The 22080-nt window shown below is 42.2% G+C and overlaps 1 protein-coding gene across 3 annotated transcripts in view; it reads left to right on the top strand.

Annotated features, from left to right (window-relative positions):
* Nucleotides 1-22080, top strand: part of ACADSB (acyl-CoA dehydrogenase short/branched chain) — a 179725-nt gene that overhangs the window by 58773 nt on the left and 98872 nt on the right. For all 3 annotated transcript variants that reach the window (XM_069239142.1, XM_069239141.1, XM_069239143.1), the window contains exons 3-5: nt 1765-1865; nt 3191-3397; nt 17718-17888. In XM_069239142.1, the coding sequence (XP_069095243.1) occupies nt 1765-1865; nt 3191-3397; nt 17718-17888 (479 nt within the window). The remainder of the gene's footprint in view (nt 1-1764; nt 1866-3190; nt 3398-17717; nt 17889-22080) is intronic.

Genomic DNA, 22080 nt, shown 5'->3' with positions numbered 1-22080 from the left:
CATTTACAAGACTGTACAATAACCTCACCCAGGGAATCCAAGATCCACCTACCTTGGAGACTGGAGCACCAGTGCCTGTCTGCTTGCCAAGACTAGTGTGCCCTGTGAGGAAGAGGAGAGTGTTGGAAGGAATGAGTTCCAGAGGCGACTCCTTTTGTGAGGAGACAGCTGCTGCCCTGATCAGGCCATTGGTTGTGGGCAGAACGAAGTTCACGATTCTCGTATGGCAGAAGTGAGCCGCTATCAAATGAGCGGTAAGCATAACAGCACCGATCAGGCCGGTTTCATGTGTAGTGGGGTGTGGTGACCCCATATGCCAGGAGGAGCCACCGCCGAGGACTTCAGTGTGCAGATCAGACTAGAGCCTTGTACCGTGAGGATACGGTGACCCCTTATGTCAGAAGAGGGTCACCAGGGCCAACAAGTCATCTAACCTGGTCGAAGTCGTCGGTGAGTAGAGTGAGGCCAAGAATCTCCAGTTGCTGCAGAGGTGCATCAGTGTGCGAAGACTCTACAACAGCTGAGTGCAACCCACTTGAGCTGCTTGCAGCAAACTCATGTGAATCAGCTGCTACAGCACCACAGAAATGCTACACTCATGATCTCTGGTCACTTCGATACTGCAAGGTGCAGGTAAGACCGATTTCAGCCCAGTCTGCCTTGGGGGATCTTGCTGCTAGTTAGAGCTGCAGTGTTGAAACTCTGACTTTAAAATAGTCACCGTGGACTCTTGAGACTCTGACCACTAGTGGACCTTACCCTGGTTGTTACCTATAGTGAATGGGGAAATAACACTACACCTAGAAGCAAGGAAGGAGTGGGACTAGGGAACCACCTATCAAAGCACTGGAGCCCTAACATCAGGTAAATTCTGTAGTTGTTTGTGAATTGCAGTAGAAATAAACTACTTCTCTTTTACCATAAAAGTGAGTATTTGGCTGGACAGTGATTTGTTGCTTCTGCATGCATTTTGAGTTGTGAGTCTGTGTTCACTCCCCTCTATCCACACCTCTCCTGATAAAGCCTTGAACTGCTTTGACCACACTATTCCTGAGAGTCAAGTGCTGGCGGGGTGCTTGGTCAGGTGCCCAGAATCCATATTATGTCAGACGTAAAGGCTTCAACCCCATGGTTCGGCCCACTATCCCCTTTATTCATTGCGGCCCACTAAAAGGGGTTCTGGCTCCAGTAGCCTCATGGAGGACGCTCATTCAGCATCTGAAATGTATACTGGCAGTGAGACACTCATGTAGCGACTTGTGCTGTGTCAGCTTGTGAGACTCTTACAATGTGGCTGATGAATGGTCTGAATGTGAGATGCTCTGACTGGTGCACTTCATCGACTCGAGATACTGAAGTAGTGTCTGATGAATCTCCTTCAAAATATGCCAGTGAGACACTCGCACAGTGACTTGTGAATAATCTGCTAATACAATGTTTATCAGAAGTTTGAAGAGTATACCCGTTATTTCCAGCACTGTGAGTTGGCAAAACTGCAGTATTAAGTGTTAAATAAGTGATGACGATCATTGTTCATTAGTATAATCATTTCACTCACTCATTTGTGTATGCATGTGATCCACGTGGGATGCTTACCCAGCCACTGAATCCCACCATGCAAGAGAGAATCATGGGCAGGTACTGGCAAATAACCTGCTAGGCTTTCAAGTTAAACACTCACCCAATAAATTCTCTGACTTTTTGCGTTTCACAATTTCTTTGCACTCTTAATGCTAAGTTGCCCTTTTCGCTCTCTTTCTACAGTACAAAAGTTTGCTCAAGAGCGAATTGCACCGCTTGTAGCAACAATGGACGCAAACTCAAAAATGGAGCAGTCCGTGATCCGAGAACTGTTTGAGCTGGGGGTGAGTAGAATTGGGTGGGGTGCTCTGGAATATTTCATAACCACTAGAAATACAATCAACCTCTCTGCCCAAAGGTACATCTATAGTTAAAGGTGCTTCATTGAAAAGAATGACGAAGGTAACTGTTGGGGCAATGTAGTTTGGTTAAAGAAGACTTAAACTGAATTGAGCAGAAGTAAAACGGGTCTTAGCACAGAATATGAAACCAAAATTCAGAGTCCTGACTGTAAATAAAAGCATTGGAGGCAGGTGCCAACCAGATCTAGCAGAAAACAGATTGACAACCGTTAGACAAGGCTAAAGGGCATTGTCGGGCATAAAAGCAAACACCATCTTGAGGGAGAAGAAATAAAACCTGTTGCAAACCTAAGCAGGGACTACAGTAAAACCGCTAACGGAAGGCAGAGTCAACACAACACACTTTGTAAGCCTGTCACACTGCAAGGGGCACACAGAGTACATATCCATGAACAGAAATAAAGTCCTGTAACAAGCATGCAGAAATAATGGAAACGAGAATTGTAAAGGCTCTGCCACAGTAAACAAAGTTGTGAGCTAAAGTTCATTGACAGCACTTGCACAACTAAGTTACAAAGATAACCCAGCTGTGACTAAAATCGAACAGAGCAGGTATTGCTTCCAACAATATAGAGGCTTAGAATATTTAACCTAGCTTTCTACTGGGTACATGGCTGCTTACAGCACAACAGTTGCGACTGCAGGGGCGAGAATCGTTATCAAAATACTTGGGAATAGCAAGGCTGTGAGGGATCTGGAAAATCGGTAACCAGGAAAATGCAAACTGTATGTGAAGGAGGGACTCATAAGGGTTCTGTGAGTTTGGAAGCAATAAACATTTAAAAATAGAAAATACTTAAGGAAAGGCCCGGAGCTCAAAGAAGCGTCAAATTGCTAGAGGCTGCAGTATTCACTAAAAAGGAGGGCACAGCAAGAAGGTGAAGTCCTATATTCGAAAAAAGCTCTCAGTAAAGGCTGTTATAAGCAAGCTTTTAAATAGGAGGCTTAGGAGTGCCCGACAAAACCCCTATTGCGACAGCGTGATGTCCATAGCAGCTGCCAGGAATAAGACTTTCTCTTACACCATCGATCCGAATCACTGCAGAGAACCCCAGTAGTTCCCAGGGTAGCGTTGTACATATGTTACACGTTAACCTGTAACGTATGTAAGAGTATTTCCTGAAACCCCAAGACAGTTGAGTGCCCAGAAAAGCGTAGAACACCATACAAATGCGCATCTGTTGTAGGCCACACAGTGGATCTCTACAGTGAGCATCCCTAACAACACTTCGTTGGATTTCTTTCAGTTAATGGGCATTCAGATTGATCAGGAGTTTGGGGGCACTGGAGCCTCCTTCATCTCATCTATCCTGGTGATCGAGGAGCTTGCCAAAGTGGATCCCTCAGTTTCGGTCTTCTGTGATATCCAGAACACGCTTATCAACACCTTATTTGTGAATCTTGGGACCGAGGAGCAGAAGAGCTACTACTTGCCCCGTTTGGCCAAAGAAATGGTAAGTGATGAAAGCCAGCAATGTCTGAAGTGCGCACCTGGCTCTTTGCTGCATGCTTGTTTCTCTCTGCTCCATACTGCCTTCTCTCCCCCCCATGCTTCTTGCTTCTTTTTCTGCTGCACACTTCTTACTCCTTGTGACACGTTTTGGCTCCTTTTTGTGCACATCCAACCCCCTTCTGTGCACAACTCTTTCTAAACTGAATTCTGTGGTAAAAAAAATGTCTTGCCTTCTGGTTTTTAGTATTTCAGGGTTGTCTGCAGCAGCTTTTCAAAGTAATGTGTGTGTAAACTGTTGGGTTCTATTTCTCCATTTTGATGATTTGTGGATTATTTTTATTGCTGGGGACAGTTGCTAGCTGGATTATCATGTGCTCGGTCTTGTCGACCTTGAACAGCAGTATGTGATGAAATGTCATGCACAGAATATTAAAAACAATGCTTTTGTAGAATCACAAAGTTACAGCTGATTTGAAAATTAAAAAAAACATCCAGCTGAAAGCAGGCTGACTAAAAATGAATAAAACTTAATAAATTAAATCAAAGCACTTCTGTAGGTAAAAGGGCACAGGCCTCAGGCTAAAATGTGTGCCCAAGCAGAGTGTAAAATGAACCCATGACAGGATCTTCATAAAAGATGCTCTTTATGATGGTAACCCTGGCAACCTCATTTGACCCCATCACAGACATCAGGATCTTGTTACATGACTTAAGCTGCAGCAACCTTCACACAACTGCAGAAACCCATGCATTAACAAAACCCCAGCCTGTGAAAATCGAGCTATCAGTGCCTAGAGCCAGCTGATCACCAACAGCAGATGCTGCATTAAACCTTAGGAAATGAATTCACACAGTTGCAGTGTGACTTAGTTCCCCTGAAACAACTGCACCAGCCCAAAGCTGTGTACCCTTAAGCCTGAAATGCATGTTTCCCTTGGCTCTCTTCAGGAAACTAGTAAAACCTGGTTATTTACGTCTCTCTAATCTCACCTAAACCTATCCTCCCCTCTGCTCAGCCTATCTCCCTTCCAGCGCCAGAACATCGAGTTTTGGATAGGAGTGCATTTTATAAATCTCATGCATGTATGCATTCAGCACAGAGGTGTAATCAGTATACTACAAGAATATTATTATCAGTGCTTCTAATAGGACAAGGGTGCTCATCAAGGCCATTAAGCGCTATCTAAGCCACTACAATGATTAGTGCTCAACAAGTAGCAGCGTCCTTTGGGTCAAATTTGTCAATCGGCCTACATGTTCACAGCACATCTACCCTCGATACCGGCACAATAAATCTACCATACAGTGCACCTAAAGATTTTTTCTTCTGTACCTTTTCAGCAGAAGACATATCGAGCTGACTTCAGTCCCTGAAGGCTGCATGATATGAGGATGATTATTATTTTACCACCAACTATGAAGGAAAAGCTGTGAGACAGCTACCAAATATCATTCTGCCACTTCTAGCGAACACCTTACTGGATACAGTTGAGACTGGAAAGATCGTACCTTTCCTCAAGAAGCCAAAACTGGATCGTGATGAACTTAACACTTCCAGCACATTATTCATAAAACATTTCTGGGAAAAATCATCAAAAAGAAGACAAACTAGGTTCTGTGATAACAGTGCAATGCAAGCTTGCATGACTGCCAGTCCAGCTTCTTCCGCATTACAGTTTAGCGGTAATCAAGAATAAAATGGTTACTGGCTCTTTTCAGCTCACAGACAGCAGTGATTTGTCACCCTATCGGATCTCTCTGCAGCCATTGACACTGTTGCTCATCAAGCCTAGCTTGACAACCTTAAGCTCTGAATGTATTTCAATGGCATTGTTGTTCCCTATTTTCAGTTCTGTTTGATGAATAGATTTCAGCTAGTCCTCGTTACTCTAGGGCTGAGCCTAAGCCTGTATCATGTGGTCTTCATAAGGCTCCATCCCCTTTCTGGCGATTTTCAGCTTGTATATGTAAATGGCTCTCTTGGGAGTACATGGTTGATACACTGCTCTGTTTACTGGTTTCACCTGTACACACCTTACTGAAGAAATGCTTCTCCACCAGTGAAGCCTTGATGCCAAAGGTCTTTCTCAAGCTGAACCTGACCTAGATGGAATTTGTTCCCACCACCAATACCAGCAAACAATGCCAGATCTAGGAATCTCTTGATGTAATACATCTGTGTGCCTTTGCAGCGATGCTCTTTGAAAGTTCCAAGTCCTGGCATTCTTCATTTACATCAGCCTTAGCTTTTGCACCTCACACAAGATCAGGACCACTTGTTAGCAACCGACTCCAGCAAACAGCCATCCTTAAAAGGCATCCTTGTGCTGGTTCTATCTCATCTCCATGACAGCAGTGCCCTACAAGTAGACATCAAAGAGGCCAAGCAAATGCTCCCAAACCTCATTCTTTGTGTGACACTTATTTCCCATCATAGTTTTTTTTTAAACTTGGTAGGATGACTCAAACTCTTACATAATCCAAATGCCCACCTGCATCATCTTAGACAGTTACAGTAGGTATGATCGTCAATGAGAATAAAGCTTCACATGATACACAACAGAAGCATCAACAAACTGAAATCCCGGAAGCGGAGAATAGGAAAGACCAGATGGTCAGGTCTTTTCTTGCTACACTCTTAGGAACCATTCCTGATTCACCTAAAAAAAGAGCTTAAACTATTTAGTCAATACATATTCACAGTATCAAAGTCCAGCATTACAAATTTGACTCCTCTGAAGAGCGTTCACAGTCCTTTCTTCCCATAATGTAATACCCCTTTGATGTTGACGCTACCCTCCTCTGATATCTTTTGATGCATTGTATAAGGCCCACTATTGTACAGTGCTGTGCTACCTTTTAGCTCTATGTTTGATATGCATGTCCATGTACACAGATAAATAGGTTTGGCTTTTGTATAGTGCATGCACGCGCAGACACCAAAACCCCATGCACATGAACATAAACTATCCTTACATAGACGAAGCAATACACTAAGAGACATCCAAGCACATACAACACCCATACAAACAGTCACACACAGGTCGACATGCTTACTTGCACCCAAGCAAACAAAGGCCATCTGAGAGATAGTAAGCCATGCACATAAACCAACATACGGATAGGTACCTTTGCATACAGACAAATGTACATGCTCCTACAGTCTTGCACAACATGCATACAGTGAGAAAGCACACAGGCAGGCAGGCATGCATAGAGAAAGCTATGGATTAGATATGACAGATGGGTGAGTGCTTGTCATTGTTCTGGGCATATTCATTCTTTATCTCTGAGTGATATTTGCTTCAGTAGTAGAGGAAATCTCCCTCGATGTGGAAAAATAAGTTGAGTGGACCTTTCACAAAGAAATAATTACTACTGTGTGATGGACCACTTCAGGCTCCACGCTTATTCATTCACTGCCTTCTTTGGACAACTGTAGAAAACAATACAGTGCACTCTGCATGCTCATTACATTGGCATCTCTTTGGTTTCCTACTCGTGTAGCACTGGAATTCTGAACCTGCATATTTTAAAGAAACGTTTACCACATTTAGGTTTGCCGTTTGTCCATGTGAAAGGAACAGCATGTTTTCAAAGAGCTTTCTTTTTTACTAAGGGTCTTCGCTCAGTTTGGTCAAATTGGGCAAACGCAAACTAAAGTCTCCAGAAAGTACCGCCTTGTAAAATAAACACATAGGGGGAGAAACCTGGCTTTTAGCACACGCGGAGATGTGTGAGCATTCTTATTGCACAACGGAAACTTATTAACCCTGTCAGTTTGTACTGTCTAACGAAACGTACCTTCGTAGTTTACAACGTCGACCGTTCACTTAAGATATTTTCCTTCTTTGAAGAGTGTTTTAAGTTGTTTTAAGGTACTACATACCATCTAAAATATGTACTTGTTTTGTATTCTTGTTGCTTGTGAAACTTTATTAATATCTTTCCGTTTTAACATGTCATTGGTATCTTAAAAATTGAATCCAATTTTTCTGCTTAATCACTTTGAAGGAGTTGGTTTGTTGGGCATGTGTGAAATACTGAAAGTCAGACACGTCGGCAGCAATAAATAATGTCTGCCTTTAACCCTTTCCATCTGAACAGCTGTACACCTTATTTTTATAACTGCTTTATTAACAGAATACTACACTATAAACAACTTTGTCTTGGTCAGTGTTGTTAATTATTAAAATTCTGACACCACACAGGAATTGATCTTTTCGTGTTTTTACATGAAGGCATGTTCGAGACTGCGCATTATGCTTGCATTAAACACATACAATCGAAGTGTAAAGCTATTCTGGTTTTGAGTGAGAAGGACACTGTAATACTTCAAACTATACTGCATAAGTTGTATTGATCAAAGAACTCTTATTGAAATCACCACAGTGTGTGATAATATGTAGGTGACTTAAGGATAACTTTTGTCTTTAAGTATTTAAAATTAACACACTGCATGAAGCTATTTGTTCGGGTTATGCCAATTTAATTAAGCAGTACGTGATAGTTTGTTTTCATAGCCTTCTTAATATTGCTGGTTTGCCGTTTTGTAAACACTGTAAAATACAAGTTTTTCCACTGTTCAGTTCTGGCACTACTTAGTATATAGACAACAGAAAAACAAGGCGATGTAGGCCCTGATGGGATTCGTACATGTGTGGCACACACTGATATACACAGTGATTTATTAAGTCACCCAGCTGTCTTACCAAATGAAAAGCATACTCGGTTCATCTGGCAATTGTTTGAGGGTATTCTCATTTCTAAACAAATTATATTAGCTCTATGTGCTCCGGTGCTAGTGGGCACCCAGTATAGCTTTTGGGATGACATTCCTGTTGATGAAGGAGGGGGTCCTTAATACCTTGAACGTTTCTTGACAGGTGAACTCATTTCATATTCCATTTGCAGAGGAGTATGCTCAATCCATTTCAGGAGCAGTGTAGCAACTGTATATTTCAGTAACTTTAAGGCTGAAACTCAATATCTGGTAAGTGCTGTGAGCCGAAAGCTCATTCCATAGTAGACTGGTAATTAGGTGTGTACAGTTGCTCTTAGAAGACAAAGTCCTTTGGATTAAAAAAGATTTACATGGGTTCAAAATTGCTACCTTACTTAGTCCAACTATTTTATACCAAAATTCTCATTCATCAGCTTTTATAATGCACATTCAAAGGAAACATATCTAATATTGTCCAGTTTTAGTTCCTCAAGAATACGTTATGTGCTCCAGAGAAGGAAATGCATGGGGATTGTTTCCTCTCCTATGAGAGAAGCAAGGCCAAGGATAGACTTTAGTGACTCAGTCAGCCAGGTCCCAAGCCCAAAATTTGGTTAAGATTTGCAGCTAGATAAAGAAGTAACTTCTTAAAGTAGGACTGGTTGAGTACAGAAAAAAGGGTAAAGATAGTATTTTAATCTGAAAATAATTTGCTACATAGTTGTAAGGAATCTGCTTAAGCTCTACACCTGGCTTTGGAAAAAGTGCAAAGTCGTGACAATTTATATATGAAGTGTAGTTTTTTAACTATATCACTATATTATTGATGTCCATGACAGTAGATAGGTGAATATTGTCGGAGAGCGGTTGTATTTGCGCTAATTAATTGGACCAGATTAATGAATGATTGAATTGTTCTTGGAACAGTTTCTGTTACAACATTGCACTTTGCATGGTCAACCAGGGCAAGGAAAATAAGCATCAGGTGGTATGAGATTTATAGGTCTTTTAACCAGTTGGCTAAGAATGTTAAGGAGAGAGAGATAGAGAGACCCTTCAAAGATTATATGACAAAAACGTATGATTTCTAGGTCTAAAAGTAACTGTAAGGGTCCATCTTTCTTGCTGTCTCCATAATGGTTATCCTGTTGCTGGGACTATATCCGAATGCAGAAGTTTCAGATGTTGATCCAGGCTTTGATAATTATCATTTGTATTTTTTTTACAAACAGTAGCTTGAGACATAGCTGTGCTGTTCAGACCAGAATCTTTCTGTTCTGAAGTTCTGGTGAATGTTCATGTTCAAAGATAGGCACTTACAAGTGCAGAGAAACATGTCAAATGTTTGTGACCAGCACATTCTTCATTTTCAATTTGAGTGGATTTAATTCTGTGACAAAGAGGCATTAATAAAATATTCTAGCTTTCTCTGACGGTTTTGCATTTGGCCTTATGGTAAACAAAAGCAGGAATCCTTTCCTTGTGCCATAGCAGCAAGAAAGACAATTAACAAGAATAACCTAAAATATAGAATTATTGCAAAACTCTTGATGGATGGATGGATGGACCACTGAATTGTCATTCCCTTAGGGTGCTGCTCTTTCAGTGTTAGGAGTCCCAAGGATTATGTGAACCACTGTATATGGGTAAGTGTTTGGATAGAAAAGTCCCTCGCAAGACAGTAGATGTGAACCTCTACACAGAGTGCCCCCTGCTGCAGTGGTCTGTATCGATGAATGATGACAATTGACAGCATCGTCCATTTCATCATCGCAGATGCACCCCAGCACACCACCCACCTTCGCGCAACACAGCTGGAACAAAGTCACACCATCCTAATGGAGGACCGCTATCAGCTCCACAACCCTCCACACCATAGATGACGTGACCCAGGTGACCCAGAATTTCTCAGACTGGAACGACACCACAGACAGCATCGCCCCCATCAAACCACCCAAAACCAAGAGGTCCAACAAACATGTCACCTGGTTCACCCCTGAACTCTGGACCTCAGAAGGAGAATGGAAATGAATGGAGAGACAGTGGCGCTCCAGCAGAGACCCCACAGACCACACCGCGCTAAAGTCCACCCTCAGAAAATTTCACCACTCCCTCAAACAAGCCAAAAAAGATGCTCGGCCACTTGCATCGAAACCAGAAGCAATCACTCAATGGAACTATTCAAGATCATCAGAGAATTTTCCACCCCAGCAGACGTCAGAAACACAAGCGCACCCTCCCAGCACCTCTGCAACGCCCTTCCACAACTAGATAGCATACATCTACAGCAAGTTTGACCCTCAACCAATGGAGCTCATTCCACCCTAACCCCTTCTGACATGCCACACATTCACCTCACCAACTGGACCGCCCCTCAATAACGAGAGCACCGCGACCATCATGACTTCCACACGCTCAGGCACACCCTGCACACCCAACTCACACTTTCCTGCACCGAACACACCACCACCACCACAGGCAACTTAATGAGCGCTGTGACCAGAATCGCCGAATGAAGAGCAACTGCCTGAAACTGAACACGGACAAGATGGATGTACCCCTCTTCAGAAGAAGCTCCCCCACCCCATCCCCTTTGGGGCCATTCCCGGTAGTCCCCTCTTTTGGACCTGCTTCGACCCTCACCACCCATGTCTGGAACCTGGGCATCAGCCTGGACAGCAAGTTCTCCATGAAGCACCAGGTTAATGCAGTAAACTACACAAGCTTCCACATCCTCCGAATGCTCATCAAGATCTTCAGGTGGTCCCGCCCAGCACCAAGAGAACAGAAACACTGGCCATCATCACCAGTCGACTGGACTAAGGAAATGCACTCTGTCAGAATCGCCACCCAGCTCCTAAAATGACTCTAGACCATCTAAAATGCAGCAGCCAGACTTATCCTTGATCTCCCAAGACGGACAAGCATCACCACCCCCTCCCCCCCCCACTTTAGGAGACCTCCACTGGCTACCAATCAAGAAGAGATGCCACTTCAAACTACTCACCCACGCTCACAAGGCCCTCCAACATTGGACCGGCCTACATTAACCGCCACCTGACCTTTTAAACGGCCCACCAGACAACCCTACTCAGCCCACCTCGCCCTCACACATGTCCCACGCATCCACCCAATGCGCTCTACAAATCCTGCTGATTGATTGATTGATCTTTGGTCACTAATTTTTGGCCATGGACAAACGCATATTCATTTGCCTGTCTCATTGATTGAGGTCCAGTTGGACCATGAGGGTCGCTCATCACGCTACCCTCATATAGTGGTGCAAGGCTTCCAACTTTTCCAGGAGCTGAGTAGCATGAGCACACAGGTGGTAGCATACTGCTTTTGTAGAAAGTAATCAAGTAATATGGCCAAACCATCTGACCCCTGTGATAAGAGACAGTCCATGCATGTTGAAGTGGTCGGCGCTGGCATGCACATGAGCCAGTGTATGCTGCAAACCATGGCTGTGTAAGTGCATTGCGCTTGTGTACACGTGTGCCCAGGAAGTGGTACAGTAGATAAAGGGCTACACGTGTTGACATGTAGCGGTAAGGACTCATGAGTGCTTGTGAGTGGTGCAGTGTAATGCTGGCAGAAGATGTGGAGTTAGAGGAGCTCCCTAGACAGATTTGTAGTTTGCTGCATTCCTGAAAGCTGAGTGGGACACACTGGAGGAGGAAAGAACCAGACTCCAGTACTTTTCAAAAGGGCTCTTTGTTTATGAAAGAGGTCACTGGTCGAATGGGCTTGGACACATTTGTGACATTTTAATATGCATATCACTGAGGCTGACATCCAGGTGTGATCTTTGTGTTCCTCCTAGTCCCTGTGTTTGGTGCAATCAGCTATAGAAACACTCCTGCAGAGATAGACTGCTCTCTGGAGGACAAGCAAGACAGGAGAATGGGCACTTTAAAGTGGGCACTACACAGAAAATGAACCTAAAAATTATAGACACTGTTTCTGGAAATGCACTATAAAAAGGGTATCTTGAGAAGCCCAAATTTCCAAACTGAAGCTGTACATCAATGTGGAGAAGCTCAGCATGTGCTCTTCCTGTTGTAATCAGGACTGGGGATTACGGGTCTGCCAGTCACCAGTGCTGGAAGGAGGGCATCATCTAGTAGAATCTAGAACACTTCCCTTTAGACTGCAGCACCAGCTTCTGCCTGAACCAAGACAAGAGGACCCGGTAATGAGAAGCAGATCACCCGGAGGACTGTGACAAAGGACAGTATTGGCCAGTTAGTTGTGAAGTTTATGGCAACCCATGTGAAGTAAACCAATATTGTTCTGCCACAGGTTTGAAATTGCGCAAATAGTGCCTTTCCTCTATTGTAGTTGGTGAATTCCACTGGATCATCGTTGGTCAGAGATGTGAGGAAATCAACCTAAAGGAGATATCGGCTTTATAATATTATTACAAAGGAGAGTACCCACACACTTACATTTCTTAACCAATGAATATTTGCGTTATTTAGCGGCCCATTTCTCAAGGAGAAAGACGTTGGCATACTATGTGCCTTTTTATTGATACTTATGACACTTGGTTTGTTACTGTCCAACCGAATTGAGAGAAATTGACCAGCCCAACTCTAAATCGAAGACTTCTGTTTTATTCAGGGTCCAAATAGAAATGCACGGACCATAGGACTATTCAGTAGTTAGTTCCCAAAGTATGGAGCCTGTTTCGGTACTAGATGGTACAGCAACTGACTTTAGTCTTAGTCATCGAATGATCCTGCAACACTGTCATGTTATGCCACAGTGAGCTGTTGTATTTTTATTTAATCGTTGCCTCCCAGTGTCAAACAATCTTTAGAATAAATTCCGTGGGGAACTTTCCACAACTCACCTATTAATTGTCCACTAGAGTAGGAAGTTGAATGCTGTGTTTGATGGTCTTTAAAAGTTCTCTCATGTCTTTCAGACTCCGCACTCCAACCACAACGTTTCAGTTTTTATACAAGATGGACATTCTAGACATCTCTCTCTTACATAAATGATATTCTCAAGCTTCAGGCAATTACACTTCTTGCAATCACAGCAATGTAACATCAAACATTTTGGAATATTAAATTCTCATTTCTGATTCCACTAGTAGGTATTCAAATAGACTTGAAAAAAATCAAAGCAATACTGCAGGCGATCATTTCCCAGGCAGTAAACTATGTACAAAGGTTTCACGCATTTGATTTTTTTTGTTTTTAACATGTGATCGATTTATAGAATACCTTCTAGTGTACTGATAGGTTACAAAAACAAAAAAGTAATCTCCTGAACAGGATCATGAGGCGGAGAAGGTCAGTGCTTAATTTGTGCTTGTTGTTTCCGGTTTTGAGCAACGGCACTTATTTTTGCGGGCCGGGGCTTATTCTTCTGCCTCAAACATTTGCTGCGAGCAAAAGACACATGTTTGGAAAGACGGAGAAAGGGAAAAACGAAAAAGCGTCACAAATAGAGAAAGTAGAAAGCTGCCAGAGTGAGCTGAAGAGGCGGGGAGTGGCTTTATATGGATTTAAGAGGCCCAATATGGTTTAAGGATTACGCCGCCTCAGAATTCCGTGTTCGCATATTTAAATACAGCAGCCCTGTGTTTAAAAGGAGGGTTTCGTGCACCAGCACCTTTTTTATTTACAATTTAAGCACTGGAGAAGGTGCTTGTTCATTTAATGAACTTTACTCTTCCTCTCACTTTCCTTCTCCACCTCAAAACTTCCTTTCATTGTGGAAGTGAATTCTTCAGACAGCAATGAGGAGATCCTTTTCCAGCAATCAAAAATCTGCGAGTAGACAGTGCCATTTGATTGCCTACTTATCCAGAAAGCAGTGCCTTCTAATCTACTTTCCAAAGGTGAAACAACCCAGAATTAACCCCCATTTCTGGTTCCTAAGTGGGAACGTGGATCAGGATTGGCGGAGAGCAATAGGGTTCTTCATCACTTCGCAAGAAATTGAAGTGAGCTTGGCACAGCACACATTCCACCTAGCAGCAAGACCATGAAGGCAAACAGTTACATGTTTGTAGAAGAAGTGAAATCATTATTTGCAAGGGAATGTATAGAAGAAGTACCATAGAAGAGTGTGTTTGACTCGTCATTGTCCAACCAAGGATGGCATACAAGGTCAGTATCATATCTTAGACCTTTAAAGAAATGAAAAAAACCTCTTAACTTTTTGTTACTTCATTGCAGTGAGTGATACTGCTACTAGTAGAAGATGACTTCTTAGCAAAAATAACCAGGGCACATATTTTCACACAATGCCAATGCTTTACAATACGTCATAAACAATATTAGTTCACTCTTTTGGCATTTGCAACCAGGTTGGCTCCCAAAGTGTTAACAAAATGTCAGTGGTCGCTAGTTACTGATCCCAGAAGATAAGATGTACATGTTCACCCTTCTATGTCTCTCTGGCCAGGGGGAATTATCTGCAAAATTGCAGACTACACATGGACATCTGTAGAGCTGTTACATCAAGTGCAGTTCGCAGCGCCTATAAAGAGCCATAGTTGATTGTGATTCCATGACCACCTTTGGGACTACTGTGTACACTAAGAAGGCAAGAACATTACCTGTGCTCGAGAGCAGTGTATTCTTCTTCCCAATATGCAAATGTCCGACATTCTCTGATAATGGGGGAAATGACGAGTTCTTGCATTCAGCTGGTTCTGAATTTCAAACGGCATATAGGAGCAAAACACGGAGGTTACACAGGGAGCGGTCCCACGGACTGGGGTTGACTGTAATCTAGCAGTTGTTTCTAACAAAATGAACAATGCCCTAGAACACTGAAATCAATTCAGTGTCTCATAGCGAAGGCCAGGCATTAGTCCTGATCCCCAGATTACCTTAAAAGCAGATGTATCTCTGACAGATGAAGCACATTCATGCAGAGTAAATTGACAGTGGAGGAGGAAGCTTTACAAGGTAATGAGTTGGGACAGAAGTTAGTGGGTGAGCACTAAAGTTGTTTCAGACCTTAATACAGAAGAAGGGCATTTAGGTAAAAAAAGACATAAAACCTGCAATGTTTTATATTCTGAAGGGGGGACGTTCACAACTGTTGAGGGGGGTGGCTTTTTGGATACTTAGCACTGGAGAGAGGGATTATCCCATAAAAGTCCTAAAGGTAGAGAACAACGTAGTAGTCTCTGCGAGTCATAATTTTACATACTCAGTTGAGGACGTCACTGTACAAGACTTAAGTCAGCCAGTGGAGAAACCTTTACATAGATTTATTTATTGAAAGAGAATTAAAAAGCCAAGACGGCGCTGAGAAGATACTTGGACAAGCACTATTTATAGGTTAGTATGAGAGGTGTGTGTTTTTTTTATACAATTTACACTCCACTATCTGGTGATTTGGAAGTTGAAGTGATATAGAATAATTATTTCTACTGTACCAATGTATATAAGCGCGAACGAGTTGACATTCACAGATAGTTGAGTTGCCCATGGTTTCACACTGATGACTACATTCGCTACCCAGGATACTTGCCCTGCAGGGGAACATAGTTCATGTCAGTCCAAAGTTAGTGAATTTAGTAGCCTTGATGATCCTGATTATAGTGCTTGAATACGAGTGCCCTTGAACGTAGACAGTAATTACTGCATCTGACAAATACTGATTCTCCACACATTAGAATTAATCGAAGGACGATGAATGTCGCCTATACAAGTTGAACCATGCAAGGTGGGTTGTACCCCACCTTGCATGGCCTTTTCCCCTATTATATTTTATAAGGTATGACTTTCCTGAGTTTATTACTAGAAAAATCAGAAAGAATGGTTATAATCGCACCCGGTGTTTTCCAAGTTGATAAGCATTACCTACTTGTAGTTATCCTCCCTGCTGAAGCAAGTGTTTGCACAGGGATGGCAAGTTACAGAGGCACTTCTAATCAAAGCCATATATTTTTATTACCCCAGTGTAGCAGACTGGACACATTAAGGCGGGCAAGAAGGCTTGGTACAAGACGCCACTGCTTTCTTAAATGGTAAGGGTGTGTGGTTTAAGCAATAGGAAACACGCTCCCAACTAGTGATTGTACAAAGAAATGCATTTTTTCATATCTCCTGTACTTAATGGACTTGGATCTTTCATACACATCATTTAAGGCATCCCTTAGATATGGATTTGTGTTGTATTTTAGCTACATTAAGGAGAAAAAGGGTAGCCAAAGGGAGAGGAAATGAAGCCCGCACAATGATATATAGACAACTGGGAAAGCACTTGTTCCTGTGCTTAACAGAAGAGGTGTGTTTTCAGTACTTTTCAGTACTTTTCCAAATTTGCTTTGAAGCGAAGGTCTAGTGGGAAGGAGCAGGGGGAGTGTGTTTCGATGGGTTGTAGCCTTGATTGGGAAATACAACCTTCTACCAAAATCCAAAGGATCACATCATGAGGAGAAACTGCCTATTCTGAGGAGTCAGCCTCTACTGCTTGGTCAATTGTTGTGGAGTCTGAATTTCAAAGCAAAGTCGTGTGCATAAGCGTGCATTTATTGTACGTGAAGCTGCAGTGCTTTGAACTCCACCCACTACCTAAGATGAAGCGAGTTGAGTGACCGTAATGTAGACATAGTGCCATATGAGGTGACTCACCGAAAACCCCTGTAGCTTACCCAAGCTTTTTGCAAGAGGACCCCTGAAGAAACAATTGCAATAGTCCGTCTAGAGAGGATACCTATGAAGACCATAGAGTTGCGATAAGGGACGGAGTATGGCAAAAGAATGCTGCTTTATTACGCTTTCTGTTAGTGGGATGCGTAACAGGGTATGATGTAAAGAACTCGTAGGTTCTGCAATGCATGAAAGCAAAGGGACAGAGCAAATGATCAGTTCACATTCGAAGGCGGCGGAGTCTGCATGTTGGAGCCCATTTGCATGGTCTGTATTTTAGATATTTAGAAACAGCCTGTTGCTTTGCAGCATTATTGAACATAGTTGAAGCAGATCCGAATCATACAAAAAAGTATCCATTTCAAATCTAATACTGATACGTAGCTGATTGCTATCCAGGTTTGTGGGTGTCTGGGACATGCATGTAGTAGGTGATGGAGGACACCACAATTAAACGTTTTGATAAAAACAAGTTGCACTTTTTAGGCTAACCACTAGATACCAGAACCATGTACTGTTTGGAATTTATACCTGTTCAAGCTTTAAAATCATCTGTTTGTTTGTTTTTGTGAATGAAAGTGTTTTACGTACTCTGCATCTGGATTCTGCATGCAACCATGTTGTTGCCTCTCTAATCTGTCTCCTGTGATATTCTAGTAGAAGAACTTACACTCATCCTGCCAGTACACCACAGTGTTGATCTGTGCCATCGTTGTTAGTCCATTACTAGGAACTGCATGTAGCTGTGCCAATTACATACTCTAGAGCTAATTTTGAGATACTCATTCAGCTTTGCCAGAGCACCTCCGAGCCTACTACACTGCCTGCTGAACCACTCTAGGACGTTCTTACAGCTCTGACAGAACCAGAGTCTTCCGTCTTATCAAACCGACTTCCATATTAGCTTTGCCAAGCTCTTGATCTCACGCTCCCTTTGATCACTGATTTTACTTTCTTCTTCTTGGCAGGTCGGCAGTTTTTGCCTCTCAGAGGCTGAATCTGGCAGTGACGCCTTCTCCTTGCGAACAACTGCAGAAAAGCATAAGGACTATTACATCATCAATGGCTCCAAGATGTGGATCAGCAATGCTGAACATGCTGGCGTTTTTCTGGTGATGGCAAATGCCAACCCCTCTTCGGTGAGTAATGTTATGTGTCCCTTATGGGCTTTGACTCCATGCTACGTCCTGGTTTTCATCTGCTGCAGCCCCAAACAACTTGAAGAGGATCTTTGTATTATTAGTGCACCATTGTTTTTTGCTTAAGTTTGTGATATACGAATGGAACATAAATAGATATACCCAGACATGTATAAATATTATAAGGTGTCTGTCTGTCAGTTGTGTATGTGTATCGGGATGTTGAGGTCTATCATCACATCCTGTGGAGGGCTTAGCACAGCAGCCCTAGTGGGTGGACCTATTGTGAATTCTCTAGCAGCTGTCATGAGTTGGGTGACTAGATGTTTGTGCCTTCTTGCTCACTGCTTCATGCTTAATATGTCAGGGGAAGGATCACCCCTCCATCATGCCTCAGTTTGTACAGTGTATTCTTGTGTTAAGGTGCCTTCTTGGAGATGGGTGTAGATCCTGGTTATCCTTTATTGGCAGGAGAGTAGATCCCAAGTAAAGTATCCCCTGTGATAACATATAACTTGTATTGGCTATGAATGATATGACCATACTTGAAAGCTTTTCTTAAAACCCATGCAGTTTTCTACAATCATGACTAGTCTTACAGGATCTTCAGGTTCAAAGGTGGCAGAAAGATCAAGCAATACAATATAGTAAAAATCACATTCATCAAGGGTATGGTGCACATAATCTACAACTTTAAGTTGCCATTTCTATGCTGAATCCAGACTTGAAGCCCAATTAGTAGTTGGTATATATATATCCTCCTTACTGATGACAATGATTAATTGATCATCACTAGTTTTGTACAATGTAAGGTAGTTGGTTTGCTTGTTTGAGCACTCGTTAGTTTTTTTGACTAGAGAGATGATCTGACTGGTTTTCAGCGAGCTTGGAAATATTCATTAGTTGAACGGAAGCATTAATCAAAACACCTCGGAAGTGAGTGAGTGAACAAATGAATACATTTATAAAGTTTAAATTGATGCCACAAGGGGCATTATGGCCCTGGGAAAGCCAGCTGAGGAGACCACTAGGATTATTCAGGTTGCAGGACATTCCCTAGGTGGCAAATAGTCTTAATTGTGGAGCATAAAAAGGAAATAATTCCACTGTTTTGGCACAGGCAACAGAGAATGAGCAGCTCAAATTCATGATACCTTCAAGTGATGAGGGCAGCGAAGACTACCTGTAGATGAGTGTAGAGAGCACTTAAGATCGTATGGTATGGTCCATTAGATGAGCAGAGGGGGAAGCCCAAGTGCAGATCGTACGGCCACATTCTGAATAATTTGAACACAGTAAATTGGGGAGATGCCAAGCCCAAAGCAAACAAGTTCCTATATTCAAGGACAAATAAGATTATCAATCCTGCCACATTTTCTAGATTGGCTATGTAGAAGTAGAACAAACCTGTGGATAATTCCAAGATTTTTTAAAAAAAGTAAACCAATGCCACACTACTAACCTAACCTGTAAAGGGCAGAGCAAAGTCAATGAGGAAGCTGACTTTTTTTGTTTGTTTGTAAGGCATTAACTAGACCAGGAGGGAGCTCACGCTCTGTGGGTCACTGCATACAAGACCACACAGAATGAAGGACCAAACACAAACAAGACTTCTGTCTAGTCACGGTAAAAAAATATAAAGGGACACAGTTTTGAATGCTGGGTAAAGATCAACCTCAATCTTGAGTTAGCCTAAAGTTGTCTAGTGTACCAGTAAAGATTTCTCACCTGTCGGACAGGGGCTGTTCTTTACGGCTTCTGAGGCAGTTAAGAAAACAGGCACGGTATACCCACAAGCAAAACCTATTGGTCCCTAAAGTGTGCCCCAACATTGAGAATAGAATCATTTTTGTAAGCATGTTTAATACTGACAGAAATGCTATAAAGAAAGTCATGTGCACACATTGGCATCTTGTGCAGGGTACCCTTGACTAAGGAGACCTGGTGTTTGGACAAAATATTGAATACAAAATATTGTGATACAGAAATATCGTGTCAAGGATATTTGGACTACATATATAATGAGGTAATTTAAATATATCGTTTTTAAGGTAGTATAAAATATTGATGTCAAATACTGATGTAAGAAATATCTTTGTATATATCGTTTTTCAATGTAAGATATTTTATAAGCATACATTTTTAGTTGAATGTTTGTGATTGTAATTTTTTGGTGAATTTGTTTTGTTTGTCATATTTGAATTTTTAATGTTTGTTCTTAATGCATTTTAATTCATTATTGAAAAATATTTTTAGTAGTGGGGTGTTGGGGTAATAGCTAAGGGTGGGAGATAAAAAAAATTATTTAGAAGTTTTATTTTTAAGGTAATTTTATAAATATGCACATTGTTTAATACATTTTATTTGAATAAATGTTTACGTTTTTGGGAACAAATAATTTTAATTTCTTGAAAAAAATAATTAAAAAAAGTAAACTGTAAATTGTCATTACTGTAGATAGTCTAGATAAAATGTTAATATATTAAATTCAAAACTTACAATGTAATTTAAAGAATCAAAATATATTGTTAAAAAAAAATTCAATTAATTTTTTCATGAAAAATAAATTATAGACCATTTATTTATTACATTTGGTAAAAGTTTCATTTAAGTAATTGCATTTCATTGAAAAGGTTTTGAATGCTCGATACTCATATTTATTTAATTTTATCTAGAATTTGAAAAAATATAAATATTTTAAATGAACCGTTGGGGACTTCCACCAGGATCAAATATACCGACGGGGTGGCGGTAGTAGAAGTCATGATCAGCCACGGTGGCGCTGAGTTCAGTGTCGCCGTGCTGATCACGAGTCCTCTTTCTGCCAGCCTTTACATGCCGTTGTCCCCGCCGTGGAAAGGCTGGCGGAAAGCCAGTGATGGGGCCACAGGGTGACCCCCAGCACTGCACATGCCCACGTCCTAATACGTGGTTTTCACCGACTAGCCCAGTAGAAACATTGTAATATGGCGTGGGGGGGAGGGGGCCGTTACGGCAGCAGCCTTGTCCCCTCAGCTCTTGCGGTCGGCTTATCCTGACTGCCAAAGCCATAATGAGGCCCATAGTTTGTCTTCATTTTGTTTGTAGAAAGGGCTTTCTAGCAATAAGTTATAGTGGTTTACTACCTCTGTAACAGGACGTAAGCTAGCGCTATTATTTTCTTTTTTTTTTTTAAGGCAAATTGGCTGTTGGTAGAATAATTTACACTTGGGGCCTCATTACGAGTTTGGCGGTCTGATGGTAATCCCGCCACGGTGCCAGCTGCCAAAAGACCGCCATGTTGGCGGTTATCCAACTGCCACATTATGAGGTGCAGAGCTCAGCCCGCCAAAAAACAGCCATATTTCCAAAACCACCAGGACACGGACGGATGGAAAAAAGGCGGTTTGACCACTAGAACTGCCAGCCTGACAATCCTCCCATTAGATTACGATCCACAAATGACAACAGCACTTCTTCCATGGCAGAAAACATTGGCAGTGCGAATCGTGGCAGTCTGAACTCACGTCAGTCACACTGACCACCACACCACATTGGATAGTTTGAATATCCCACACCTGACACCCCTTCACAACCCACAATCATTTGCAAACAGAACGCCACTCACAGCCACAGAGGAGGAACAACTATCACAGAATTAACGATAAAAATACTAGGCACCCATCCACATTTCACCACACATACATCCCACACCTGCACAACATAAAAACACACAATTTACAATCACACACAATACACAACAGTCACCCACTCTCATCACAGCACCTACCCCTGATCACTGTTTTTTTCTCAACCTTTCTTTAACACTACCTCACCATCTATACCATCACTACCAGGTCTCCACAAAAACACCCACGTTCCACAGATGAGGAGTTTAGGGTCATTATGGGCGGAATTGTCAGGGTAGAGCCACACCTTTTAGGAGCTCAGGTCCAGCAAACAGCAATAGCCAGGAAAATGGAGTTGTGGCAAAGAATAGTCAACAGGGTCAATTCTGTAGGTAGCTTTCCACGCACAAGGGAGGACATCAGGAAGAGGTGGAACAACCTCAAGGGAAGGCACATTCCATGGCTTCCAGGCGCCAGCTGGTGGTACTCAAAATTGGTGGTGGCCCCCCCGCATCCTCCTCCCTGTTTTCACAACCTGGGAGAAGAAGGCCTTGGGCATACTGCATCCTGAGGGCCTGACTGGA

The sequence above is a fragment of the Pleurodeles waltl genome, chromosome 6 (genome assembly GCF_031143425.1).
Source record: "Pleurodeles waltl isolate 20211129_DDA chromosome 6, aPleWal1.hap1.20221129, whole genome shotgun sequence".
Taxonomy (NCBI): Eukaryota; Metazoa; Chordata; class Amphibia; order Caudata; family Salamandridae; genus Pleurodeles; species Pleurodeles waltl.
This window is presented reverse-complemented; position numbering and strand designations above follow the sequence as displayed.